This window comes from Anguilla rostrata, chromosome 2 (genome assembly GCF_018555375.3).
Source record: "Anguilla rostrata isolate EN2019 chromosome 2, ASM1855537v3, whole genome shotgun sequence".
Classification (NCBI taxonomy): domain Eukaryota; kingdom Metazoa; phylum Chordata; class Actinopteri; order Anguilliformes; family Anguillidae; genus Anguilla; species Anguilla rostrata.
In genome coordinates this window covers 41,712,671-41,740,141 of record NC_057934.1, presented here as the reverse complement: position 1 = coordinate 41,740,141, position 27,471 = coordinate 41,712,671, and the positions used below count along the sequence as shown (strand labels likewise).

At 48.6% G+C, this 27,471-nt stretch overlaps 1 protein-coding gene across 1 annotated transcript; it reads right to left on the bottom strand.

Annotated features, from left to right (window-relative positions):
- Window positions 1-4,765: 4,765 nt before the first annotated feature.
- Window positions 4,766-26,679, bottom strand: LOC135248073 (alpha-1,6-mannosylglycoprotein 6-beta-N-acetylglucosaminyltransferase B-like). The gene is made up of 18 exons (XM_064322283.1): window positions 26,410-26,679; window positions 25,914-25,972; window positions 22,682-22,797; window positions 18,299-18,428; window positions 17,835-17,962; window positions 16,554-16,618; window positions 16,069-16,242; window positions 14,874-15,041; window positions 14,586-14,755; window positions 14,377-14,508; window positions 13,970-14,103; window positions 11,639-11,769; window positions 10,589-10,744; window positions 8,508-8,654; window positions 8,202-8,318; window positions 7,435-7,509; window positions 6,770-6,930; window positions 4,766-6,128 (listed from the first exon to the last, which is right to left on the bottom strand). Exons 2-18 carry the CDS (start codon window positions 25,937-25,939, stop codon window positions 5,930-5,932), a joined length of 2,229 nt encoding a protein of 742 aa, XP_064178353.1. The 5' UTR covers window positions 25,940-25,972; window positions 26,410-26,679; the 3' UTR covers window positions 4,766-5,929.
- Window positions 26,680-27,471: the final 792 nt, after the last annotated feature.

Sequence of the window (27,471 nt, the reverse complement as noted above, 5' to 3'; positions counted from 1 at the left end):
CTGTACTTTTACATCACAAACCTTTACTTTTCATTCAGCTGTACACAATGGACATCATTTATTTGACATGGTTATTAAACATGGACATGGCTGTACTGAATGCAGTTTTCAGTTATAAAAAGTTAATTTAGAATTAGAATTTAATTCAGCTGAACTGAATCTAGTTCAGTCTGACTCACATGAAGGCTGAACAGCCAGCCTCAATATGGCAGGTCAGTGGAATTACACTATTCATTATTTCTGCATTATCTCCTGTAATTACTTCTAAACCACACATGGGTTATTTAGACCACATTCTGCTGTTGATTATTAACCTGAAAGGCAATCAGTAGAGGGACCCCTACCTCACAGTAAACTTCATTTTCGCAGCACTGGAGCGACTCATTTCTCTGCTCTGCCATCTCTGCAGTGATCTCTTTGGTCACATCTTTCCATTTCATTTGGACCGGTTACTGTTGCCGTTGGCTTTCCGAACGTTTTGATTCGGTTCAATGGCAAAAATCTCCAGCTCCGTTTTAGGAAACATGCGTCCGTCTGTTTTTGGTCTGTTGATCCGTCTTCAAAAGGTATTTGGCCTTTTATTTCTCGTTTCTCTCCATCAACATAGCGGCCACGCAAGGTTATTTATAGGCACGTTGGAATCCTTACAGTATGAGATGAGTCATGAAATCCTTTATGGGAAAATTAAAGTTTGGGGGCTCAAGACTGGTTTTCATAAACCTGTGGATTAAATTAGAAGATTAAATTAAGTTTCTGTAAATATATTTTTTATGAATGCATATCTGTTGATCCTTACTTGAAGTAGAAGTAGTTTCTTCATTTTGAGAAGCAACTTTCTTCCCCACTATTTCACAGAGCACATTGAACCAGCACCATAACTATATATTTTAAAGTTCATTAAAAAGCCTTAAAAAGGCCTAATTTCCTAAATTAATGGAAGTCAGTGGATGAGGCAGATTCAGCTTCAAGGTTCTCCCTCAAAATCTCTCTGAAATACCAAAAATAATAAAAAGATAATGACATTGTTTTCAAAAATGAGTCATGTGCTATTAAGTGTAGTTACAATCATAGCCCTAATGATGCAACCTCTTAAATGATCCGGTTTTCGTGAGAAACTTGCTAACAAGCTGCGTCATTATCAGGGCAGGTCAGGGGCTCCCACACCCTCTTCCTTTCCTCTGGTCTCCTTTCCAAATCTACTGCTGTAACCTTCAGCAACACACAGCAGCTTGCTGGGCAGACATTCACAGTTCATGGTGCGCTCGACAGAGATCTTCACATCACCTCAGCGCAAGGCTCCAAATAATGTGGAAATACACAATTCGCTGTGGCTCTATGTTAAAGAAATGTTCTCTTTCTCCGGCTTCTGATGACATACTGTAACATGTGCGATTCCTTAGCCGCTTACGCTTGTTGGAAGGCTTCTCGGGAAAATTAGATCATTTAAGAGGTCACATCATGTGGATATGGTGGAAACTGTACACAAAGCCTTAAAATAACTGAATGTCACTCAAAATATCATTCTTTTGATTATTTTTAGTATTTTCAAGATTTTAAAGGAGAGCTAGAGATGGATTGTTCTCAGCCACGGTTCTGCTGGGAAAATGAAGCCTTTTGAAGGCTATTTGATGGACAAATAAAATGTAAAGAAATACACTGTGGAAAAACAATTGTGTCAAAGGACATTTATTGACGTAAGAAAATGAACAGCGTTCATTTTTAGGGGGAACCATCCCTTTAAGTTGTTCTTCATCAGGGAAACTGCGACATTGACACAATGGGGCGATGAGTAAGAGGCGTCAATCAAATTTCAAATTCTGCACAGGCCAAACCGTTCCAAAAAGCCCAGCGTTGCGGCCGCGGCTGCGGCGAAGATGACGGAGCGATGGGACTGAAGGACACGGTGAAGGTCCCGCTCGCTCTCTCTCTCCGCCGGCCTGAGGGAGCGGCGGCGGGGAAGGGCGACCGTCTCCTCTCCCCCCTCTCCGTCTCCCGGGGGCCCGAGCGGAGCAGCAGGCCGCGCGGCCGTGATTTATGGGCGCGGCCGCTCCCAGGCTCCTCTGCCGCAGCCGGGCCATTTTTCACACGCCGCCCGGCGGGACGGGCTTCAGCCCCGCACCGGCTCCGCTCAGCGCCGAGGAGCAGTTACCCCGCCGCGCTCGCCGCACTGCCCCACGCCGACAGGCGGCCGCACCAGAGCTAACTCCTCACGGCCATAGCCCAGGACTGGACGCCGCGTCATTTTGAGTGACACATCTGTCGAACTGAGAGGCCGTCGCGTGATGATGGAACATGTAGAAATGCAAACCACAGGGAAAATAGTCGGTTGTTTTCACCATTGACATTGAGTAACCAAATATCTTTATGCCAAGCTCTGTGGCTTTCCAAAATTTCAAGGAAACCAAGTGTTTTTTTGTTTTGTTTTTTTTTTTTTTGGTGGAGGAGTGGTTGTTTAGCGTGATCTTAGCGTGCCAATAACAGGTTTCAATAAAACCAGCTGCTTTGTTGTTGTTGTAAAGCTTTTTTTCCCCGAGCCTTTTTAAATGTGAAGAATAAGCTGAGAGCACAAAGCTCTAAGCGCCTACATATGGCCCAACTGTTTCTGTCCTGAAGCAGGTGGCACAGATTTTCACTGGAATGTTGAGTATTCTTGAGCGCCAGGCTCACACAGGCAGACTCCCCCAAATGAGCGCTGCCACACTGCCCTCTATTGGTAAATGTTGATTGGTGCAGGACAATAAGGAACCATAAAGAACAAGAGAAAGAGCAAGAACAAGCAGAGAAGTCCCCCACCACACACACACACACACACACACACACACACTCAAATGGAACAGTTTGAATGGGAGCCACAGGCGGGAAATGTTTTAGGTTAGATGTCCAAAATAAGCACTTCATCTGACTGAAAATATGAATCTAAACACCAGAGCAAAATGCCCAGGGCCACAGGGGGACCCCGCCCCATGACGGCAGCCTCGTTTCGCTGAAGTGATTTAAAAACAGGAGGGGACGGGTCGTACTCTGCCACACGTCTCGCGCGCAAGTGTGCGAAAGGCCGAGCACTGACGACAAACCGCTCCCCACTACTTTCACATTACGGCCACTCTGAATACACAGCGGTGGTTACTTTCAAATATTTGTCTGACTTCTTTACGTATGAATGCCCGCGTGTGTTTATTCCCGTTTCCCCGAGCATGGTGTTTATGTTCTCCCTCATTCCAAGCATTCAGTGCCACAAAACAGAGTGCCGGCTCTCCTGTGACTCGAAGGACTCCTGCGAGCTTCGAGCCCAGGACGTGCACAGCAGAACGGGAAAGGACGCCGGGGACATCATTCACTTGCCTCGGAACAGGAAACCGGGAGCCCGCCAGGGCCGAATCTCGGCGCGCTGCGTGCGAAGGTATTGGGGGTTAGGTTAGGCAAATCATTCTCTACAATGCCCTCCTGCCCCAGGCCCCGCCTCCACTCGCCCCCCAAACGTCCACACCCCTCTCTCAGAGGGGAAAAAAGGCACGTATTAAAAAGCGCTTAGATAAACAGCAGGGTCTTACTGGACCATGAACATTCCAAGCCGTCTGGGTAAACTGGACAGTTTGTGTTTCCTTTATTCATTACCCGCAATTTCTCCTGGTCGCTCGCAACCTTTAATCACCGTGTAATAACAGCTCGAGCCAGCCCAGATGTGCTGAGGCGCACAGAGCTCTCCCCTGCAGGACGGTATGCCGTTTGACATTTTGTGGCTTTCAAACAGTCGTCATAATTGGAGCCCGCGCCGTCGAGGCCCCGGGCCCTGCCGTTCGGGGCCAGGCCAGACTGTTAACATGCGCATTTTTTGAGTTTTACAAGTCGGGGGAAAACAAAAAAAATAACAACAGCAGATATAAAAGGAACTCGAGCTCCGCCTTCGCTGCCCGTTTTTCTCGTTGGTGTTTTGGCGGCGCGGTTCCCAGCAGATCCATTACCGCCGGGGATTCGGCCCGTGCGCCGAAGGGCCTCTCGCGGCGTGTGGCGGAGGGCGTTACTGAGCCGCGGAATCAAGGGTTACCGCGCCAGATGTTGCCGAGCCGGATTTATTATCCTACCGCTCCTTTGTAACCGAACGTTAGGGTTCCCCAAGTGCGATATCTTTGTTACGGCACTTTGGTGATTTCAGCAGAAAGAAGGCATTTTAAGTAGGCCCTTAGATCTTTCAGTATCTGAAGCTGAAATTCATGAGCATGTTTGGGGGATTTGGACAGGGGCAGCTGTGGGAGATCTGGTCACGGCGCACGGCCCTGTTGGCTCCCGCGCTGGATAGTGGGACGCGTTGGGCTCCCTCCGCGTGTGAAGCTCACACCACCTTCGGTTCCAGCCTACATTTAGTTAGAGTTACACAAAGAGCACGGGCCTCTGGAGTTCAGCCCGACAGGTCACCACGCGAAGCACTTCCCACTAAACTTCCCAGCAGTACAGAGCAATCAATCAATCAATCAAATTTTATTTATATAGCGTATTTTACAACAGTTGTCACAATACGCTTTACAGACAGCCCTAGCCTAAACCCCCACAGGAGCAAGCCTAAGGCAACAGTGGCAAGGAAAAACTCCCTGTGGCAGATGGGGAGAAACCTTGGAAGGAACCAGGCTCAAGGGGGAAACCCATCCTCCTCTGGTCGGCTCAGGGTGCCGACTGGTGACCAGCATGTCAGCCAGTTTATGCAGAAGATATGATAAGTGATGTGGCTCAGATGATGGGTGGGGCCAGGTGGCGGTGATGGGGAACAGAGAATGCAGTGCCCGTATATTCTCAGCGAAGTAGTCATCTGACACTGTTCAACTGGCTCACTGATGCTCCATGACCATGGTTTAATTATGCTAATTATTTGCGTCACTTGCGCTATTTGAGTACATCCAAGGAGGCAGAAAATTTTTTTAATTTAATGGACACTAACTTGAATTTCAATTCAAGCACAACTCCAACTTAACACTGACTTTCTGAAGCTTTGGATCTGTCAGCTCCACTCAGAACAGTGGTCTGGACAGCCCCCATCAGAGTGGTGCCATGAGTTCTTCCCTCTGTCCGGCCTCAGCGGGCCAGGGTCTAACTGGGCTGAGCGACAGACCACTGGAGGGTTGAGGCAGTGCGACAGGTCCCTTCAGCCAGGGGGGCGGGGGGGCTGAGAGGAGCTCAGCGGGGGTAAGGGCTCTCCTCCTCCTCACGAGGATCCGCGCGGAGCAGCGCCGGGGAGCAGCTGCGTCGCGTCACCCGCCACCTCTCGGCTCCGAAGAAAGGCCCTGGCGACGGCCTTCCCGCGTTATTAATTAACGTCTCTCTCGCTCTCTCGCTCCCCTCTTCTCGCCCGCGCGCGCTCGCTTCCCTGACCCCTCACTTCATTTGTTTCGCCCGTTTGTTTGCACAGTTCAGCCGCCGCTCGTCTCCCCCGGGGCGACGCGCGCTTCCAAAGCCCCGCCCCCCCCCGAGAGTTCGGCCAGATCGCGACCGTATCTGTTTTAATCAAACCGTTACTCCCTCCCTCGGAAAGGTTAGGAGACGGGGGCCCCGTGATTCACTGCCGGTAATGGGCTCCTTTATGTTTCGCTCTCGCCGGATTCTCGGCGAGGGCTCGCGCGGCAACCGAGCGGCGGCGATTCAGGAACCACTCTCGGCGAAGCAATTTCACGCTCCGGCGAGCCCGGCACAATGGACAGGCGGGGCGCAGGAAGCGGCGGGGCCCCTGCGGCAGCTCGCGGTCTGAGCGCGGCTCCTGGTGAGGGCGATACGGTGAGCTAAACCGAACTGGAATTTTCCACCGGTCATAGCGGGGGGGTTTGAGTCTCTTAACAAGGCGCGTAGGTTAGGACACGACCAGCCGTAGTTTGTCATTCTTGAATGTTCTTTCAGACGATCTTTCAGTGATCAAAATTTCTGGCGCGATGCTCCATCGCGCCCCCTACAGGCAGAGGGGACACAGCGCCACCTGGCCGGGCTGGTAGGCCCTGCACGGGCACAGGCGGCTGTAGGAGGGGTGGGCGCCGGCGCAGCTGAACAGCCGCTGGTCCTCCTGCAGGGAGCAGCGGCGCCCCCAGGGGTTGTAGGAGGGGAACAGGTGGTCCACTTCCCGCTCGGTGCTGGCGCACACCAGACCTAGCCTGAGGGGGGCGCAACAACAACGTTTCTCTCAGAACGTTTGTGCTGCGAGACACGTTCACCCAAAATCCCACATCAACAGGTACTCAGGAGTGCATTCTGCATGACTCTGTTAACTGCTTTCAGCAGAATTCAACCTTAATGTATAACTGAATAGGGTTTAGGATATGGTAGCTGAAGCATGCCTAAGAGACAATAATATAGATGGGAAGTTGTTATATCTGACAAATGTGTGCTTACTGAGGTAAGATAGCATTGTTTAAATAATATAAGGTGAAGTGTGTGGCCCTTACAAACAGAGGTGGAAAGTCCAGGGGGAAATTCCTATCGTGTGTTTCTTACACGCATGAACACAGGCAGCGGATTTCACTAATTAGCACTACCTCATGGCTGACGAATTGTGCTAATTAGCAAATCCAGGTGACCGGAACAAAATACTGGGGGGAACTTTCACTTTCTGAACCCGGATTTTCCAGCTCTGATTACAGGAGGCTGCAGAATGTGAACACCAGTGGAGGACACGGCGCTGCTCTCTGACTGTGTGCCTCCACACTAAGGCCTGCCCCTCACCTCGCCCATTAGTGGAGCATCGCTCCCCCTGTACCTGAACGCAGCGGTGAGCTCCGCGTTTATTCCCTCTCACCTCTTGAAGGCTGCAGGCTGGTTGAGGTGGTGAAACAGGGCCGGCTCGCACACCAGAGAGGCCCGGCGGCAAACCGCCACGCACGACTGCCCCAGCGCGCCCAGCCGGGCCGACAGAGCGCCCTCCGGGGGCCAGGCGGGGAGCGAGGCGCCGCAGAACTCCTGGGGAGAGAGAGACAGAGCGGGATCAGGCGAGGGGGGGATCAGATCCAAACAGATACCCCCCCCTGAGCACCACAGTCCTACAAGGTCCTACTCCATTAACAGCTGGAGAAGCTCATAAACTCTAATGCAGTGTTTCTCAACCCTGGTCCTGGGGACCCACTGCCCTGCATGTTTCAGATGTTTCCCTGCTCCAACACACCTGATTCAAATGAATGGGTCCTCATCAAGCTCTGCAGAAGTCTGATAACGACCCATTCGTTTGAATCAGGTGTGTTGGAGCAGGGAAACATCTGAAACATGCAGGGCAGTGGGTCCCCAGGACCAGGGTTGAGAAACACTGCTCTAATGAATCTCTTAGCACTAGCAGTCAGGTACAGGAGCAACAGAACACAGCAAAGCCTTGAGGACAGAAATCAATGGCGTTAGTGGGGTGCTAAACATTAGACCAGCGCTGTATCCCTTCATACCATTTTTAAAAAAAGACAAGAATGTGAGCATGACCTGGTGAGTGATGTAGGCATAGACTCTCTCCAGCATCCCCTCACAGGTGAACTCACGGGGGATGAAGGGCTTCACCTGAAACACAGGCACTATGAATGTGAAATGAAGAATTCTTACAGTATATGTATGGCCTATGTCGCTGACAGTTTTTTTTCATATCTTTCAGTATCCTGAGATATATGAAAAAAGGCAACTCTGGTTCATATGCTGACAGCACCACCAACGGACTCCAATGGCAATCGAAAGCCTACGATCAAGACTAGATACTAAGAGCTCATTTATATCTGCACTATGAAAGCAACTGAACACACCTGACTAATCACAAACCTGAGAAGCCATTTGGGTCTATGTGTGAAAAGTTCTGCTATTTCTACATGGTGAAACCAAACTGTATTAAAATACCCTGTAAATAAAAGCTCAGAATCTGCACTTTAACCAAATATGAATTACAAATCGAAAATTATGGAGTACAGAGCCAAATCAAGAAAAAATGTCTTTGTCCCAAACATTATGGAGCTCACTGTATGTTAATTTTATTTATATTTACTTAACTTTTATTGAACCTGGATATCCCAAGAGACATAAAATACATGTCAAAACAAACACACAACGGCACAATAAGTACAGAGAATCCTTGTACCAAGCCTCCTACAATGTAGAACGATTACACTTTTTTGTGTGTTAGTTGTGTATATTGACTGTGATATTCATTAATAAGTATGGTCAGACCTTCAAGTTCGTTGCCCAGTTCAGCACATTTCACTTACTTCCGTTCTCATAATGGCTCTAACCGCCTCTCGAACCTCAGTGCTGTTATCCATGTCCACAGTCCACACGTAGGGTTTACCGATGAAGTCTTCAGCATACGGGTGCTGGGAGTGGACCTGGAAGACAAATGGCTCCATTGACTGGCCCAGCCTTGTATAGCACTCTCGCACTTCATACAGCAGGATACACATACTCACAGCACTGAGGCAATGCCGGTACAGTCATTTCTACAAGCGCTGAAGAACAAACAGGCAAACAAAATGGCTACCGCCGGCGGCTCGGGGCGGGCGGTGAAGGCCGCGTACCTGCCTGCTGGTGGGCTTCCCCTGGTAGAAGTTGCTGTTTTCGGCCGAGTGCGGGGGCTGAAAGCGCGGCTGGAGGAACACGCAGCCCAGGGCAACGGCCTCCAGCGGCGCGGGTCCCTCGTATGGAAATCCGAGGCCGACAAACAGCTGCGAAATTAACTCAGCGTCACATTCCCTGGCACTACTGACTCAGAACGTGGCGACGCGATGGTCCGTAGCATGTGGAGGGGCCATTATTCATACGCAGCGTTTATGCCGCATTTACGCCATCCATAACCGGTGCTGAGTCGCCGACATCTATGTTTGAGCGCGCCGCGCCCGCAACACGTTCGGCTTGGAGCCGTCCTGAAGGCTTTTTTTTCGCTTTTTCACTGAACGCGAGCTGGTACACCTGACTGGATCCGTTCCAACGGCGTCAGCCGACCGACCGATCAACCGCCTCACTCCCCCCCGTACGTTTTAGCCGCTAATACGAAGCGACATAATTGCATTCAAAATTTCGAAACAAACCTGTACGTTCGTTTCACAGGTACCCGTGAAGCGGCGAGCACAAACACAAAGGAAACAGGAAAAGGAAACGGTTTGCGCCCCAGTGTTTATGCTACTGCCGGCCTACAGCGTTTCACGAGCCCTTCTGACAAGTATAATACATCTTTATTGACTGCTACTGCCGCGGTTCAATCTTGTTATTTCGGTGGCAACAAAATTACACGTAATTTGCATTAAACTGAGGCTCGACAATAATTTCATTTGAAACATGTCAAGATCTGCTGGCGTTTAGGAAATGAGCGGTAATGAATGAGGTTTCCCCCGCCGTCTGCTCGTGAGAATGTACACAGCCCCCCCTGTGTTCAGCTCTGCGGTGTCTCCCAGCATGCTCAGCGGCACACCTTAAAATGGCTGCTTGTGAAAGTCTGCATGTGCTGCTATGCATATGCAGTTGGTTTCTAAGGAGATCTACACAATCAAACTGAGCTGCGGAAGCATCAGTCATTAAAATATGCCTTTGGAGAAATGAAAGATCAATTTTCATAATTGTGTAAATGGTAAATGGACTGCATTTATATAGCGCTTTTATCCAAAGCGCTTTACAATTGATGCCTCTCATTCGCCAGAGCAGTTAGGGGTTAGGTGTCTTGCTCAAGGACACTTCGACACTCCCAGGGCGTTGTTTGAACCGGCAACCCTCCGACTACCAGACAATCGGTCTTACCTCCTGAGCTATGTCGTAATGTGTAATTTTCATAACTGAGTAGAGTCACAACAGAGCAAACTGCAGACGTCTTTGAGAGGCAGTGCCACAGTGAACAGATGGCAAATTCACCAATAATAATGATGAGACTGTGACTTCATAAGCCCCGTGATGAGTGGAGCTTCAGCATCGTGTGCGGTCAATTACTGACGCGTACTGCAACTTTCAATCAAATCACCTTACTCTATGTTGCGAAGCACTACGATTGGTCCAAATAAGTGTGATATTAACAGTAAAAAATAGCTCCACTATTCATGATGCCTCACTCTTCCAACTTTACGCAATAAACCTGCCAGCTTCAGCTCAGTAACCTGCCTACTTCAGTTACCTTCGGCAACGTTGGACATCACTTCAGAAACTGAAACGAGAAGCTCCTCTCCTGGCCCAGGCCACACTGTGACCACTAACCACAACCACGCAATGTAGGCCAAGCTACAGTCCAAACTACTACACATAATCCCAAGCCACAAATAATCACAGCCACATTGTAGGATAGCTGATTCTAAACTAGTGTACAAATAAGCACATGCACATTGCTGTATAGCCAAATCTAAACTAGTGTACAAAAAACCGCAGCCACATTGCAGCGTATCTGAACCCAGACTACCGTACACAGAAAACCCCAACCACACTGTGGTATAGCCGAACCCAGACTTGTGTAAACAAAACCTAATCCTTGGAATGAAGACCTGAAAAAGCGCTGCTGTTCCGCGGGAGGGCCCCACACGTGGATGTTTGGTGGGCTCTACGGGCGGCTGTGGCTTATCCGGCTATTCCACAGCTCTCACTTTCATCTCCACACAGACCCGCGGCGGCGAGAGCGCCTTGCCTTGGCTCTGAGCAGCAGCCGCTGGAGCCGGTCCTGGGGCAGCAGGCCGTGGTTGCTGATGAAGTCGGGCAGCGCAGAGGGGCGGCCCGGGGGCTGGAACACGGTGGCGTGGAGCTCCAGCTCTCTGCCGATAACCTCCAGGTATCCCTTCTTCCCCTGCGAAGAGATGGACAGAGAGAGAGAGGGAACTGTCATGGAGGTGAATAAAGGACTCGGAACACCGCACGCATAGTAAATAGTCGGTTAGCGTTTATTAGCGGTGAAATATCAATGGCGATAAATAATAAGCAGGCGCTGGCGCAGAACATCTACATTGCAGGCAGTCGCGCTCTTCAAAATTTTTGTCATTGTTTACTGTTATTCACCCAGGGAGCGATGCACTGAGGTTCTCTGTCACAGACTGCGTAAATGAAATCCCTGCCAACTTCATCAGAAGCACTTCCCAGAAAGACAGAAAAGAGGGGATGTGGATGCTCCGCGGCCAGCTTCCAGGGCTGGGACTTCACTGGCCTCGGCCTGAGCAAACGCCGTTTCATTTTGATTTACAAGAGGCGTAGGATCGCGCCAAGGAGACACTCAACATAAACAGATGAGCTGAAACATGCTGGAAAAACCCCACGCACGGACTCGCGTCCCAGTCTCTCCTTCCAAGGCAACGGATCAGACGGTTTCACAACTAACGCGGAGAGGATTCGTGAGCCTCTAAATGCATTTCTGAAACAGACGTCTGAACTGATGAATCCTAAAGATAGTTAGTTCAGGAACAGAGGGGGAAGGAGACAGATTGGACAGGTACTTGTGTACTTGCTACCTTATGTACTTGCTATTTGGGGGTTCAGGCTTGGTGTATGCTCTTTTTGCTCTGTCTCTTGCCTTGCTACTCTGTAAATGGTCTTTGCGACAGTTTTCTGTAAAAAACTAAACAAATAAAATTGAATTGAATTATACATGGATACAGACAAATAGCATTCAGAAAGGGCAAAGATGAGTGACGAGACAAGGGCAGCTGACCAATTTCTCTTGATGTGGCCTGCAAGCTGGCCTCATTACCTGCCACATGTACTCCTGTTTCCCGTAGACCACGGCCATGTTTTCCTTCCTGTGTTCCTTCGTGCTCACCTCCCATCCACTCCCCACCACCTCGCTCACAAACCCCATGAAGGAGTTATCAGGAGTGTGTGCTGAATGAGACCAACAAAACCAGGAATTATCATCATTTATGTAACTTCTCCTGAGTTTATGAATCAGCTATATACCAGCACAGCAATCAACAGCAACATGCCAGCATATTCACACATATCCTCATGTTTAGAGGGGACCAAAAGTGTGAGGACACTACCAAGTCCTGGTGTTTTCAGTATTTATCATAGAATAATACAATTATGATACTCCAGTTACACTCCTTATTGAAGAATACATTACTGAGAACAAGGGGAGCTTATTAGGGTCGCATTCCCACCACAGTCACTGGACCTGAACCCAATAAAACATCTGTGGGAGCGTTTGAGCAGGGAAAAGGCCAAACATGAAGTAACATCAACGGATCATTTATGAGAAGTATTGAGAAAGTGCCGGGATGAAATGGAAGATGAAGTGTTGCATAAGCTGGTGGAATCAGTGCCAACCAGAGTGAAAGTGGTAATCAAGGCGAAAGGCAGACACACTAAGTACTAACAATTTTTGACCTTCAATAAATACCTACACAAATGTTTTGACTTACATTAATAAAAACTGACATATTCTTGAATAAGAAGTATACACCGAGTATCATAATTGTACTAGTCCTTGATAAATAATGAAATCACTTTAAAGTGTCCTCAGACATTTGGTCTCCACTATATACTGCACTAGGTACTGTAATAGCGTATGCACCTAAAACATATAAAGCACATTTTAGCATATTCAGCATATTCCTTATTTTATAGTCTGCACATACAGCTCAAAATATCAAACGATGATGTCATGTACTGAGATTAATTAGGCTAAACGTGCGTAGGTTTGGCATCTGGGTACGGGGTCATTTCGTGGTCAACCGACCGTGAAGTAGGACCAGAGGGACCGCACGCTCAGAACGCGCGGTTCAGAGGAAACGCCGTTCGGCAGAACCTCCCGTCACTTTAAAGTGACTGAAGCAAGGCGCAGAGGGGAGGGGAACGGCGAAAGGGTTATCTGAGAGAGGGTAGACGCGTCAGACGCAATTTGCAACGAGGAGGAAAAGTCCTGACCGCTCAGCATAACACACAGAACTTATCAACCGGGCAGAGGGAGGCAGAAAGGGCGAAATAAATCACCTAATAATGGAAATAAAGAGCCTCCATGTCTTCGGGATTTTCACACTCTGTTTGGATTATGCCTAACCCCCCCACCCACCCCCCAAACTTACCCTCTTCCCCCATCAACTAAATTACTCCAAACACTGCAGTGACAGAGAGGTGTGAGAGATAGGTATTTATGTAAGGAACGCAGGGGGGGGGGGTGTGATGTGTGTGGGAAAGGAAGAGAGAAAGACAGAGCTGCTGTTGAATTTGAGCATCTGAGAAGCTCCTGCCAAAATCCATTTTTTCCCTCCTATTTAATAAGCAAGAGCACGTTTTTGTTAAATGATTAACGGAACCATTTATCCACAATCCTCCCTTTAACACCAGTACCAGCCAACACCTAAAGATGAGGAGAGAGGCGAGTGATAGGGTACAGCGAGAAAGAGGGAGGAAAAGGGAGGAGGAGGAGGAGGAGGAAGAGGGCGGCCAGTGGCTGACACCCAACGGGCCCTCTCTTCAAAGCCGTGTCATTCGCACCCGGCTCCGTCTGACCCCGCCCCCCGGGCCGCCACAGCCCCAGGCCGGCATCAATCTCTCTTTATGGAGCAGCGCAAACAAACAGAGCCCTCCCGCCTGACACTGGGGCCGGGGAGCCGTCCAGCCTGTCCTCCTCTCTCCGCCGAGCCCTGGCTCGCTGGCGTTTACGTAACCCCCCCCCGTAATAAATTTCCCTGGTTTCCGCACAGCTTCGGTTCACGCCCGCGGGGCTGCGGCTGGGCGGACCGTCGTCCCGCCGAAAACCGCACGTCGCCGCGGCCACTCCGACACTCGGGCCCAACGCCAGGGACCGTGTGGCGCTAGGCGGTCTCGGCAATGGAAACTTTGGGACGGTCCCTTTTTAGAGGCTAGCTGCGCCGCCATTTTGGTTCTAATTCACAGACTGAGCCGTCCCGATTCTCTGACAGAACGGCAAGCGAAATGGCTGGAACGGGAGTGGAGGGGTACGAGGGTCTGAAACAGAGCAGTGCCGTAAAGGACTACCCTCCGCGCGCACGCCCAGACACAAACACGTACCTGTGTGTTTGTGTGTGCGTGCGACACGCATGTGCACGCCCATACTCACGGAACATGGTCATGTACTGCAGCGGCTGCAGACCCCAGCTGCCCCATGCTGTGCTGTAGCCACGGCGACGTGCGTATTCTCTGATGTTGAAGGCCGGTTCCGTGCCAAAGGAGTCCAGAATTCGGAAGCGGCACCTTTGGTAGGACAGGAAGGAGCACACAGCACAAGACATCATAATTAGTGTTCAACGACAGATAGTCTTCCTACTTATAGCCATTTCATTGTTTCCAAAAAAGAGACCTATCGTTAGTGATCTTAGTTGTATTGTTCTATTCAGCAGTTAGTCATAAACTCAAGCACAGAAATCGTCCAAGTCATGCCGACTTTAATATTTGTGTACAGCCAAGGTATGAAGAGTTAAAGAGAGTCAGAACCCTTCAGAAGGCTATCCAGCGCTGTGTACTCACTGGTAGTGCTGGAAGGAAAGGCCCATAGCTCCCTGAAGATGAGCCAGGCCGTGGTAGTCAGTGTAGATGAGGTCAAAGGGCAAGGGCCTCAGAATGGGACAGCTCCCTCTGCCTGGTGCAGCCCCTATCAGACTGCACAACAAGGCAGCGACGTTAAAGGAGGCTCGGGAACAGTGAGCGGTCAGCGCGTCGCTATGGAGACACGCTACCTGAGCAGCCGGGTCTGGGAGGCGGCGAAGGTTAGGTTGTGCCCCAGGACGAAGATGGCAGCGCTCACGTCCGCCCACTGCACCAGCTCCCCCAGAGGACCCCCCCGTTCCAGCGTCTCCTCGAAACGCTGGCCAGTGCCCCCCGCCAGAATTCCCGGGTACAGCAGCACCTGAGGAAATGGAATGAAAGGGGAATCTTATATGGTAAAGCCACACTTAAAACAGGTGCTGAGCTACCGGGTCCTTTTCATTGGGCCCCAATGGAGCGGAATGTGCGGGAAACCCCACCCTCAGCCGACGTGCGGCCCCGTGAGGGATTCTCAGCCTCATGCTCTCCCCAGCCTCTCTCCACCTGGCGGCCAGTCCCTCTATCCTGGACCGCATGAACCTCGCAGCAGGGCCCTGGCCACCTCCCATCGACTCGTACAGAGGCCTGAAGTCCGTCTGAATCACTGCCTGCGCAAAATAAGTACATAAAAATAAACAGCCGCTTAACGAATGTGACGCGGATGTCCTTGGAATGTCCTGCGGGGCCATTTGTCTAACAATTAGAACATTCTGTGTGACTCAAAATAAACTAAATACAGAATAACGAATAGCTCGACGTCCATTAGACAGGATTTCGTAAACCCTGGACCCTCCGTAGGTTCACCCCTCCAAGATGACTGCATATGTACAAGTGGGTCCAGCCAAAACGTCAGCATGGCAGCCAACTGTCTGGTAAATGCATTTAAAAAATAGCTCATTTTATTTCTATTCTTTCCCCGAGCTCTGCAAAGCAAGATCACAGCCATAATGACAACTATTTCTGGTTACGAAAGTTCGCAAAACCACACACTGTAGATTACCGTTGATGCCCTAGTAGACTGCTGTAGTTTTGGTCTTTTATTTATTGTTTAATGGAAATTAATTGGTTTAATGATTAACTGCTGATAATGCAGAGGTGAATGAATCAAATACCTCTGAATCATGGACAAACAAACAACAATTAAAATATCACATCGAAAGTCATTGCAGTCAGATAAAAAAGGTTATTAACCTTATTTAACAACTTTTATTTGCTCTTTAAGCAAGCATTCAAACATTCAAATAATTATGTGTGAAGGCTACTTATCAACTCACATCTTGAGTTGTTACAATCTTTGTTTTTTCTGGGCTTTGTGAGTTTTCATTGAGGCCTCAGATCATAGACTCCATAAAGCGATCTTAAAAGTAAAAAAAAAAAAAGCCATCTTGAATTGCTGTGCGTGTTGGTAGTTTCGTAATTGGTTAATTTGTCTGAACTCTTCAACCTCAATTATGACTCAAGCACACAGTGATGAGGAGACAAAACTATTACGGAAACGTGCACCTGATACTATAATATCCCACCATCAAAAATCAATCGAAAGATAGGAACCGTTTTGTTTTGTGTAAAAAGCTTGAAAATGCCTCAGAATCTCTGTGTTTGGTAGGGTTGTTGTGTGCTTTTGGCGGAGCTCACCTCCTCTTTGTGCCCGCTGGGCTGTTGATGCCAGGGCAGAGTGGTCCGGTTCCTGCCAGGAAGAGGCGGGCAGAAATCCTCTCTCTCGCTCAGGTAGGCCAGGATGGAGCAGGTGGAGCCGTCCACACCATAGAAGGCATAGCAGGCGTCAGACCTCCAGCTGGCCCTCAGAAACTGCATACACAGTAAAATGTTCAGTGTTAATTCAACTCCAACAGTGTTTGTGGGACCAAATATTATCTGTTAGAGTTGAATTAACACTGGACATTTTACTGTGAACAGAAGAGGCAGTGGACACACATGTACATGCTCAGACACAAACACACACGCACATCCTCAGTCACAAACACACGTACATGCTCAGTCACAAACACACGTACATGCTCAGACACAAACACACAGACGTGTTCAGACACAAACACACACGTGACTGTGGACCTGGTAAAAGTTTCTGTTCCTACATTGCACCAGTAGCTCTAGCTTACCTCAACTTTCCCCGCACACAGAGCGAACTCAGGATTGTCTGGTACTTCACACGCCCGAGGGAGACCTTTAGGGAGGACAGTGGAGATATCATCAAAGAAATGCTGATTTCTCAGCACTGTGCATTTATTCTGTGCGAGTATACAGCAGTAAATCGGCTGCACTGAGAGCTGAACATCAGTGCCCAGCCAGCCCGGGCTCTGTGGTGACTCAGAGGTGGCTCTGTCCAATACCCATTCATTCTTCTTGTCTTGTTGCAATGGGTGAGCACAGAGCACCTGGAATAACCCCCATAATTTCCTCCACCCCTCTTCTCTGAACACACACTGCCTGTGCTGCACCTGAACCTTTCTGCATCTGGCTCGCGAACCCAAACACACTTGCCCAGTGTTCAAGGTACAATAACAGCTTGAAACAAGAGAAAGACGCACACACACACACACACACACATACACACACGCACACGCGCACACACACACACTTGGACACACTTGGACACACACAGTCAAACACATGCGCGCATGCATGCACGCACACACACGCACGCACACACACACACACACGCGCGCGCGCACACACACACAAACACAGGCACGCACTCATGCACACACACACACACACACACCTCATTAAAGACAAGGTGTGAAAACCTGAAAATGTGCCGTTAAACAGCGGCGGCATCTGTAGAAACAGAAGCAAGGCGGGCGGAGATGGTGAGGGACGGGGGGACTCCTGGGTACTCCGGCAGGATTTTATGGGTCTGAGGTAATGTGGGGCTGTGGGCGGGGGGGGGGGGCACCTGCATGAATCACCTTATTTCAGAGATGTAAACATTCCACGCGCTCCCCCTGCGGGACCCTAAAGCCATCTGACCCTAACCCCTGCGAGGGTCGTCAAGGAGACGGTAGAAGTCCCGGCTATAAAGCTGGCTGGCGGCTGCTCGTACGCCGCCTCCTTCTGAAGCCTCATTAAGCCCCCGCTCCTCCTCGCTTTCCCCCGCCACCTGTCGCCTCGTCAACGCCCCCAGCCCCCCACAAACCTGTCTGTGGGCGGGAGACCGTTCGGCCGTAAAGCGTCGACCACCTTCACTCACCCCTCCCGCCTCGCTCTCATCTCTGCTATCCGGGGGCTCATCGCTTGTCATCTCACTCGCGCTGAAATATCTCAAAGGCTGTCCTTTCCCCCAGCCTCCTTCTGAAAGAGCCTAGTCTAGTGCAGAGAAATAGCTCAGACCTGGATGTCGGCCATTTTGAGTGCCTCGTGCTCAGGTGCGGTGTTCATACCTCCGTGTGAGGCATGTTCATGGGGCAGGGCTGCAGGGGTCCTCTGGAGGAGCTGGTCCAGTTTCTGGGACATGTGTAGTAACTCCTTCTCCATGGTCTGCTGTAGGTTTCTGTGCTCCTGCCTGAAGCTGAAACACATACACACAGTATATAAATATGCTGATCACGTGACCAAGGTTTCACAGGAAACTTATGACAATATGACAATCACACTGCCAGAGCGAATTATCTTTTATTCTGCTCTTTGAGCAGCGTTGTCTACAGGAGATTCATTTCCACTTTTAGCAAGTATAAAATCCACTATCTACTTTAATCTCATCTTGCAATATACACTAAGATGCTCTTCATAGATTGGATAGTATAATAGCACCTGGACTAACAGTAACTTGCACAATAGTAAAAATGCTAATCCAAACTGTAAATAATGTATTTGCAGGTAAATGTGTATGCTCATGTATAATCACGTTTGCAGGATGTGCACAATGTCAGGCTGTGCAGATGGAGGCTCTTCTCTCTCTCTGGCCAGTCGCTGCATCTGGGAGCTGAGGGAGTCCAGACGCAGGGCCAGCCTGCGCACACTGTGCCGAGGGCCCTCTGTGGGTACAGGTACAGGTGAGTAACAGGCCAGCACAGGCAAGAGTTAGGCCAGCAAAGGAGAGACATGCCAGCACATGTGAGAGACAGGCCAGTACAGGTGAGAGACAGGCCAGCACAGGTGAGAGCAGGCCAGCACAGGTGAGAGACAGGCCAGCACAGGCAAGAGATAGACCAGCACAGGCAAGAGATTGAGCAGCAAAGGTGAAAGACAGGTGTAAGGGACAACTGAGAAATTACTGTTTACATATATTTACTCGCTTTTATATAACCTTAAGAAATCATTTTAAATTGCTTTTCTGTCTAACTGAGATTTATTGGGACTGCATAGCCCCTCCCGCGCGTGTTCCTATTTTCCCCAGAAAACTGTCTCTGTATTTCTCCATTGTTTTTAGTCACTGTGACATAGCCCAGAAGTCAGAATGTCTAAACAAATCCGTTTCTCAGAAACCCAATGTTTTTAACCAATCAGAAACAAAATGCAAAACTGCACTACGTGCAGTTTGAGACAGGTTTTGGGAAAATTCCAGAACCCGCATTTCATCTACTTTTAACTGTATAAAATGAAGTTTTCACCTGTTCTGAGAGCTTTCATACTGACGTGTTGTGGCGCTGTGTGGATTCTCCTATTCGGCCAAATAAAGGTATCTTAACTTAATAACTTAATATTGTGTGTAAGTCTGTTGGACTCTTCTCACCGACCAGGGGAAATTAAGGTCATTTCCACCACACAGGCCAGCACAGGTGAGAGACAGACCAGCACAGAAAAGACAGACTAGCACTGGTAAGTAGTTATCAAGCCCACACAGGTAGGTGACAGGCCAACACATGTAACATCCCTTTGACAGTGATAAGACACAGCAGAAAATCCACAGTGATTCACTCAAGTAATTAACACTGGCAATGTTTATATACTTTTAAACCGCCTACAAACAGCTGTAAACTTGACACTCCATGCCTCTTGATTCTAGATCCAGACGCTGCTATTCTGTTGTTTAACCCACAAATAAGCATTGGCTTATTAACATGACACCAGCTTCTCTAAATACACGACACCTTTTCATGATCTCATTTCCTTTTTTACAAAGCAATGCTGGAACCTGGCCACATTAATTAGCGCTCAGCGAGAGAAAGAAAAACTCTCTGCGTGATTTAACTCACTCTGACAGTCTGTGTATGCAGCTGAAATAAAATTTCTATATTTTTGTCACAAAAATAATGAGACAGATTACACTCTCCAGGCTGTCAACTGTACAATAGAAACCACATGAACACACACACACACACACACACACATATATTTAAATTATTCAGTTAAATTAAATAAAACTGTATTGGATACATTTTGATTATTACAATGTTTTCACATGTACCAAAATGGTCCAAGGGACCAAATGATATTGCAAAAGTGGGGTTCATTTGAATGTTTCCCATTTATATTTCTTCATACAAATGAGGTCTCACATGCCAAAACAGACACTGGCATGAGCGCTATTTGTGAGACCACTTTTCCCCAGAGCTCTACAAGATGGCAGCATCCCTGCACTCACGTCACAAGCTTCTCCAAACTCACGCACACGCTGCCTTTTCATAACAACTAGCTCACGCCAGCAGTACACACACAGTCAGCTTGAATTTTCATATTTACGTTCATTAAAATTAATGAATTAAATGGACTGCTTCCTTCAATTTGCAGATAGCATTTCATCTGAATGAACGATCCTTCTTCAATGGAAAAGTTTCGCTGCTTCCCAGGAATCGTCTCACGGTCAAAGTATGCAGAACGGACTCGAGCCGCCGACGTCGCGGCTCGCAATGAGCATGTGGAAAGTGCTCTATAGGCTACGCCACTGGAGGCCCCCCACTGCAGCATTATTACCCAAATAAGGTGCTTGAGGGCCACACAGCCTGCATTGGCTATGCATTGTAAAACCCCAGGCTGGAACGTCCTTTAAGGTCACCCGCCTCATAAATTATGACACCATCATCTAATCCTATAAGGATACGAGTAGGTGGCCTTGGGGGTGTGTATGTTAATGGTCCCTCCTTAACTTTACAGCTTGAGAGAATTCAATATATCTCTTTCTACCTTTTTCATCCAACAGCTCCCCTGGGGAAGGGAGCCAGGCTTGCATGGAGCACCACGCTGTTAAACAGGAATTTGCGTTCGTGAGCTTTGCTGGCCGCCCGCGAGGGAGCCGGGAAGGGGCGGGCCCGAGCGCGCTCAGTGCATCTCCAGCAGGGATCATCCCTGAGCGCTCGGCCCAGTGACACACGCAGCAAGCCCCGCGGTGATCTCATCCCGCCCTCTGTTTACCCAGCTGGAGCCGTCATGGCAGCCCCGCGCTCTACCCAGGCCCTGCGAGGGGACCGCCAGCAAGGAGAGAGAGGGGAAACCGAAAAACAGGCCCGATGCAAAAACAGCTCAATGTCAAACCGGGGTCAGTAAGAGAGGGACGGGAGAGTCTGTGCCCCACAGTGCGGAGGCAGGGGCTTGGATAAAGGGGAGCGTGTCAGTTGGTCATCTAAGGTAACTTGCCCCCCCCCCCCCTCCCAGCCCCCCCAATCCACAACCCCACAAAAGTTGCCCTGGGGGGCCCAGCATGCCCTACACTGACAGGGCTTGGGTGTCTAAGGCAGTTTTAATCCATTTCCCCTGCAAGGCACCCTGGGAGAGATGTGCGTTGAGGCTCAATGATGCAATGAGGCTAATTTTGCGATCAAAAGGATACGGTGGTGTTTAGCCTTTCTTTGGCTGCGCGCTTAAACATCCTCTTACTAGCCTGAGCCTTTCTGCTAGCTGTAATTGTTATTTGTTACTGCATCAAAATGTATTGCCAAAATGGTCCTTCAATAGCAAAAGCTAAAACGTCATGATTGGCTGGCGGAAAGGCTGCAAATGGGGCGTGGGGCGGGGCGGGGTGGGCTGGGATGGGGCGGGGGGGCTCTGCTGACATGTAAATAGCGGAACGGCAGACGCCAGGCCTGATTTCAGAGTCAGTGGGATTCATGGCTGGGGTAGTAATTACAATCAAATCCCCCACAGCGAGGATTACAGCATGTCCCACTGGGAGTGTCGGTCTGACCCAGCCGTTCCCTGTGTATGGCTAACCATACTTCCCCTTGGAGGGAAGCAACCGAACACTGCGGGGCTCGGAAGTCTCCGGAATCAGGAAGGCTTCGCCTCACTCTTCTAATGCGCTGCTCGCCAGTGTCCGGCTAATTGCGTGCTTGTGTTTCACCAGGCAAGCTCAAAGGCCTTCTTTAATAACAATCTAGGGGAGTTTTACTGTGTTTGACAAGGTATCCGCCATGGATTTGGAGAAAGAGAAACAGTCAACAGATGTTGCCTCAATTGAATTCACAATTACTGCTGTATTTTAATCCAATATAAAATTATGCTTGATGAAGTAATGTGTACACTGATGTCATTTATGTTATTTCAGCTGCAAATGCAATGTCTACATATTGCATATATGTCTGTGAACAGGTGGCATTGTAGGTGTGTGTGAGTGTGTGTGTGTACGTAAGAACAGGCAGCAGTGTGTGTGTGCAAGAGTGTTTGTGTGAGTATTGTGGAAATGGTGTATGCTTACGTGTATTTTGGCAGTAAACAGTGTGCATGGCTGAGAGCGGGCAGCAGTGTGTGAGTTGTGTGTGTGTATATCCGTCGGTCAGACTGCTGTCATACAAGTGTTAGACATACTTTAACTCTTTATAGACCACTAAACTTTAAAAACAGTACCATGGAGCCCTCAGAACTTTCAATACAGCATGTGACTAATCAAGTCGCACAATCCGGTTAGAGCCAGGCCTGGTGCGTGAGCAGGGGGCAGTGTGTCCGTGTGAGACAGCAGCATTGTGGGAGAGTGAGTGTGTGAGAGCATGCAGGGGGCAGTGTGTCCGTGTGAGACAGCAGCATTGTGGGAGAGTGAGTGTGTGACAGCATGCAGGGGGCAGTGTGTCCGTGTGAGACAGCAGCATTGTGGGAGAGTGAGTGTGTGACAGCATGCAGGGGGCAGTGTGTCCGTGTGAGACAGCAGCATTGTGGGAGAGTGAGTGTGTAAGAGCATGCAGGGGGCAGTGTGTCCGTGTGAGACAGCAGCATTGTGGGAGAGTGAGTGTGTGAGAGCATGCAGGGGGCAGTGTGTCCGTGTGAGACAGCAGCATTGTGGGAGAGTGAGTGTGTGACAGCAGCATTGTGGGAGAGTGAGTGTGTGACAGCATGCAGGGGGCAGCAGCGTGGGTCTCACCCCGGTCACTGGGGCCCCTCCCTGGGGGCGCGTCCCGCGCCGTCTCTGGAGGGACCCACATGACCTGCAGCAGCAGCATGAGCAGGGAGACGGACAGGCACAGTACCAGGCAGCCGCTGAAGAGTGAGAGAGCGGGAGGGAGAGGGGGAGAGAGAGAGAGAGAGGGAGGAGAGAGGGAGACAGAGAGGGAGAGAGAGAGAAGGATAGAGGGAGAGAGAGAGAGAGGGAGACAGAGAGAGATAACACTGCCATCACCAATCCAAAGCTAAAAAACTGCCTGAACAACAAAAAAATAATAATGAAATAGGTATAACCTCTCCTTATATAGTGCTGTGAAAAAGTATTTGCTGATTTCCTCTATTATTGTATATTTGCATGTTTTCAGGTCTTTAAACAAAATGTAATATTAGACAAAGAGAAACTGAGTAAACACAAAACACATTTATGAAATTGTTTCATTTATTTAATGAAAAAGGTTATCGAACACCCAAATCATCCATGTGAAAAAGTAATCTCTCCCTTAGTTACTCAATTAATTAATTAATTTAATTGATAATTATATTCAGCTGATTGAACACAGCCAGGCTAGATTTCAGCCAGCCTTGTTGAATCTGAACCTCACTCATATTGTATCTAACAATGATCAAAGGAAATTCTAGAAAAGATGAGAATTTTTTAAAAAATATATCAGTCTGGAAAGGGTTACAAAGTCATTTCTGAAGCTCTGGGACTCGTGCAGCGACAACTCATCCAGGAAGTCACAAAAGATCCCAGAAGAACATCCAAAGAACTGCAGGCCTCTCTAGCCTCAGGTAAAGTCAGTATTCATGACTCCACAATAAGGGATTCATGGGAGAGTAGCAAGGTGGAAACCACTGCTAAGCAAGAGAAACATCAATGTTTGTCTCAGATTTGCAAAAAGGCTTGGGGATCATCCAGCACAAATTTTCCATGGACAGATAAGTCAAAAGAGCAACTTTCTGGACGACACAGGTCTCATTATGTTTGGCGTTAAGCAAATACAACATTTCACTGTTAGAACGTCATACCAGCAGTCAAACATGGTGGTAGTGCGAGGGTGTGGGGATGCCTTGCTGCCGCAAAACCTGGGCAAACTGCCATAATTGAAGGAACCATGAATTCTGCTCTGTACCAGAAAATCTTTTGGGAGAATGTCCAGTCATCTGTCTGTGAGCTGAAGCTGAAGAGTAATCGGTTTATGCAGCAAGACAATGATCCCAAATACAAAAGCAAGTCCACATCTGGATGTCTCAAAAGAAAAAACGTTTTGGAGTGACCTAGTCAAAGTCCTGACTTGAACCCAATAGAGATGCAGTGGCAGGACCTGAAATGAGCAGTTCATGCTCGAAAACCTACCAATTTGTCTGAATTAAAGCAGTTCTGCAAAGAAGATTGGGTTAAAATTCCTCCACAGTGAAGGGGAAGACTGATATAAAATTGTAGGAAGTGTTTGGTTGCAATTGCTGCTGTTTAAGATGGTGTAGCCTGTTATTAAATTTAAGGGGGCAATTACTGTTTAAAAATATTTTATGTGTTTACTCAGGTTGCCTTATCTAAAGATCTGAAACCATTCCGTGTGACAAATACGCAATAATAGAGGAAATCAGGAAGGAGCAAATACTTTTTCTTGGCACTGTAATTTATGAATGAATGAATTCTAGGATAAACTACGGGAGTTTATTTGAAACCTCATCTCATTCTACAGGAGATAAATTAGATCTAATTAATCAAGAGCACATCTGAGGTTGGAACACAATACAACAATGAGCCTGTTGGCATTAGGCCAGTCCCTATCAGCATGTTGCCCCGGTGCCCAGGTACTCTGAAGTGCGATGACCAAACCATGGTGTTTTTTATGTAATGTAAGTTGGAAAGCTGAAATACCCCAGTGACTGAGCAGACAGCCTTTTTTAGGAAATGACTAGCTGTACTACGTGTGCCCATGAACCCAGGGTGAATGAGCAAAGATCAGGGTCTCTGTGTGTGGGCCTGTTTCTGTCCAATCCCATGATGCTCTGACACATCGGAGATCTCAGGTTGGCGACAGCTGCTGGTATCACAGTCTGTGCGTTTCACTGGTGGATATGAGGCCACGGCGTCGATCCTCAGCGAATAGTTTGGCCTGAAAACAGAAGTCTTAGAGAGTCTAAAAAAAAACTGAAAAGAACAGACTAAACTGTTCCATATCTAGGGTTCAAGGAAAGCACGACGTGTCAAAGAAAAATTCGGCAGAGAGGGGCGGCCCGCGGCGCGTGCGTTTTCATTCGCTTCGGTCCCGTTGCGTTTTATTGGAGCGGAGAGGCCGGGGTCCGGGCCCAATCCCAGAGCCAGCAGTCGGAGTGACGGGAAAGTTCCAGAAGACGGCCCGGGCCAAGGCAAACACGCACCGCCGCCGCCACCACGTTCCTTTTCCTGTCGTTTCCCGCACCCCTGAACGGACCACCTCGTGTTACCGCCGTTTTTGAGGGTAAAGGCCGTTAGCGCTAGGCACCGTGAAAACGATCGCGGCGACGGCAGCTCCGAACAGAAACCGCCCTGCGTTCGGTTTGCTGGAGTGAAGAGACAGACGCGCCCCTGGAAGGCAGCGGTGCGACCCCTGGTTCGCTGGAACGAGAGCCGGTGCCGCGGGCGTGTCTCAAAACAAGCGGCTGCAGCAGGGGGAGACCACGGCAGGGAAGGACACTCCGAGGTCTGCGGTTTACGTGCTCTGAGCGCGCATGAGGCGCTTAATTCTGCATGTCGGACGGCACATGATGCAAAACCACAGCCAAGGAGCGTGGCTGCCATGGTCCTTCCATCACTCCATCAACACAGACATCTGGCCTCATTATACTCAACATTAGCGCGCGGCGTGTAGACAGACCGTAATAGGCTTTTTTTTCTTTTTTTTCTGCCGGCTCTTTTCACATTTGGCCCAGTGGAAGGTTTACAGCCTAAGGACGGTATCCTCAAAGCGCGCACACGTATAAATACGTGCACAAAGGAAACAGCAGAAACCGTCTTTGTTAAACTCGATTCAGTATCTCAGGTGAGAGTTTTATTCATAACCACCCCTCAAAGCAAAAGCTCAAAGAATAAGGCAGGCTGATGTTTCATATGCAGATGCGCTCTCTGGGGAATGAAAGAGTCTGTGTGCCCTGTGTTCTTCAGATCTGCTCAGACACAGAGCAGGCTACCCCTACCCCTACCCCCACTGCGATGGACCCCTTACCTTCTGGGGCGCAACGGGGCACGCATCGTCCAATTCCTGCCCGGACAGCGAGGGCTTCACTGAAAAAAATACCCAAACGGCCATCTTTTTATAAATAAACAATATTTATTGATCCACACAAGTATGACTCACTTTCCTGTCTGCATTAAAAAAACATTCATCAGAACCTCTCTATTTTTTCATATTCCTATTTTTATTTAAATTAGTTTTTATTATAATTTTCAACAATTTTCAATTCGTTGCTTAAATCCTACGGCAATATTGTGCACTCAAGCACGTAAGTGGTGACTAAGGGAAAACTTGCTCAACTCGCAGGGCAACCTTCCAAGCAGGGAACACGCAAAACAAGCCTGAAGAACAAAATGAACTGTAAAAAAACCACCTGTCGCCTGGAGAGAGAGCAGCGCTCCTCTCCCCATCCCTCCCTCCTGTGCTCTCTCTCTGTGTGCGGTTTAAGAGATGGCGGGATGGTAAAGACACAAAGGCTCAGACTCACCTGGTCAAAGTGCAGACTCATGGTCTCAACGTTCTCCGGGCATCCTACTCCCCCTTTTCAAAAGGCTCAATGTAAAGAGGGAACCCAGTGAAAAGGTTATTTTTTCTAGGCTCTCTCTCGCTCTCTTTCTCTCCCTCTCTGCCCCAGTCTTTTTCTGTCCCGAGCCTTCTGGGTAGGCATCGTACCGTTGCCGGGGAAACCCAATTCCTCTCAAGTGAACACAATACCACAGTGGCGTTGGGGCCTTTCACACAGAACGAACCCTCTCTCCGACAAGGTGACAGCCAAGCTTTTCATCCAGCTCTACTGCATCAATCTTTGAGTATGAAAATGTATATTTAGCCTGCTATTGGTCACTTGTTTAGCCTGCTATTTTATCTATCCCTTACTGAAATAAAAAAAAGAATAATAATAAGACTGAAGCAGCTTAAAAAATAGATTAATCATCAAGTGGACTAACGCTCCTTGTTGCACTAATCATGCTGGTGTTTGTCTTTAGAAGTAAGAAAAAAAAATGTTCCTTAACAGTTTTCTAGAACATGACACTTTTATAATATGAGACTTCAAAAGTTAAAAATGAAACAGGGCTCCCCAGAAGGGCTCAGTCAGTAAAGGTTCTCACCACAAGACCGGTCGGGAACCCCACAGCCATGTATTCAAATCTCACTTATGTCATTTTCCTGTTATAACTGAGAACAACAGGCCAGGTACCCACAGGCTGCCAGTTGTAATAATTAGGAGATACAGCTCACTGCTAAATGGTGCCATCTTTCCCGTGCCGTATGTGTGAGTTGAGTATAATATATGAGCAGAGTGTAATATAGGAGTTGAGTGTAATATAGGAGCTGAGGAGTGCACGTGCTGTAGCTTCATCTTCAGCAGGGGGCCCGGTATTGATTTCAATTGATAATTAAATAAAACATTGAATCATATTTGTGTGGCAGCAATAATTTAGTTTAACTTGTTCAATCACTGCAGACTGAATAATTTGGCTAAAGATATACAATAATTGTATTTAAATATAAATTGTAAATCTACCTAAATCTAATGAAATTGAATTAC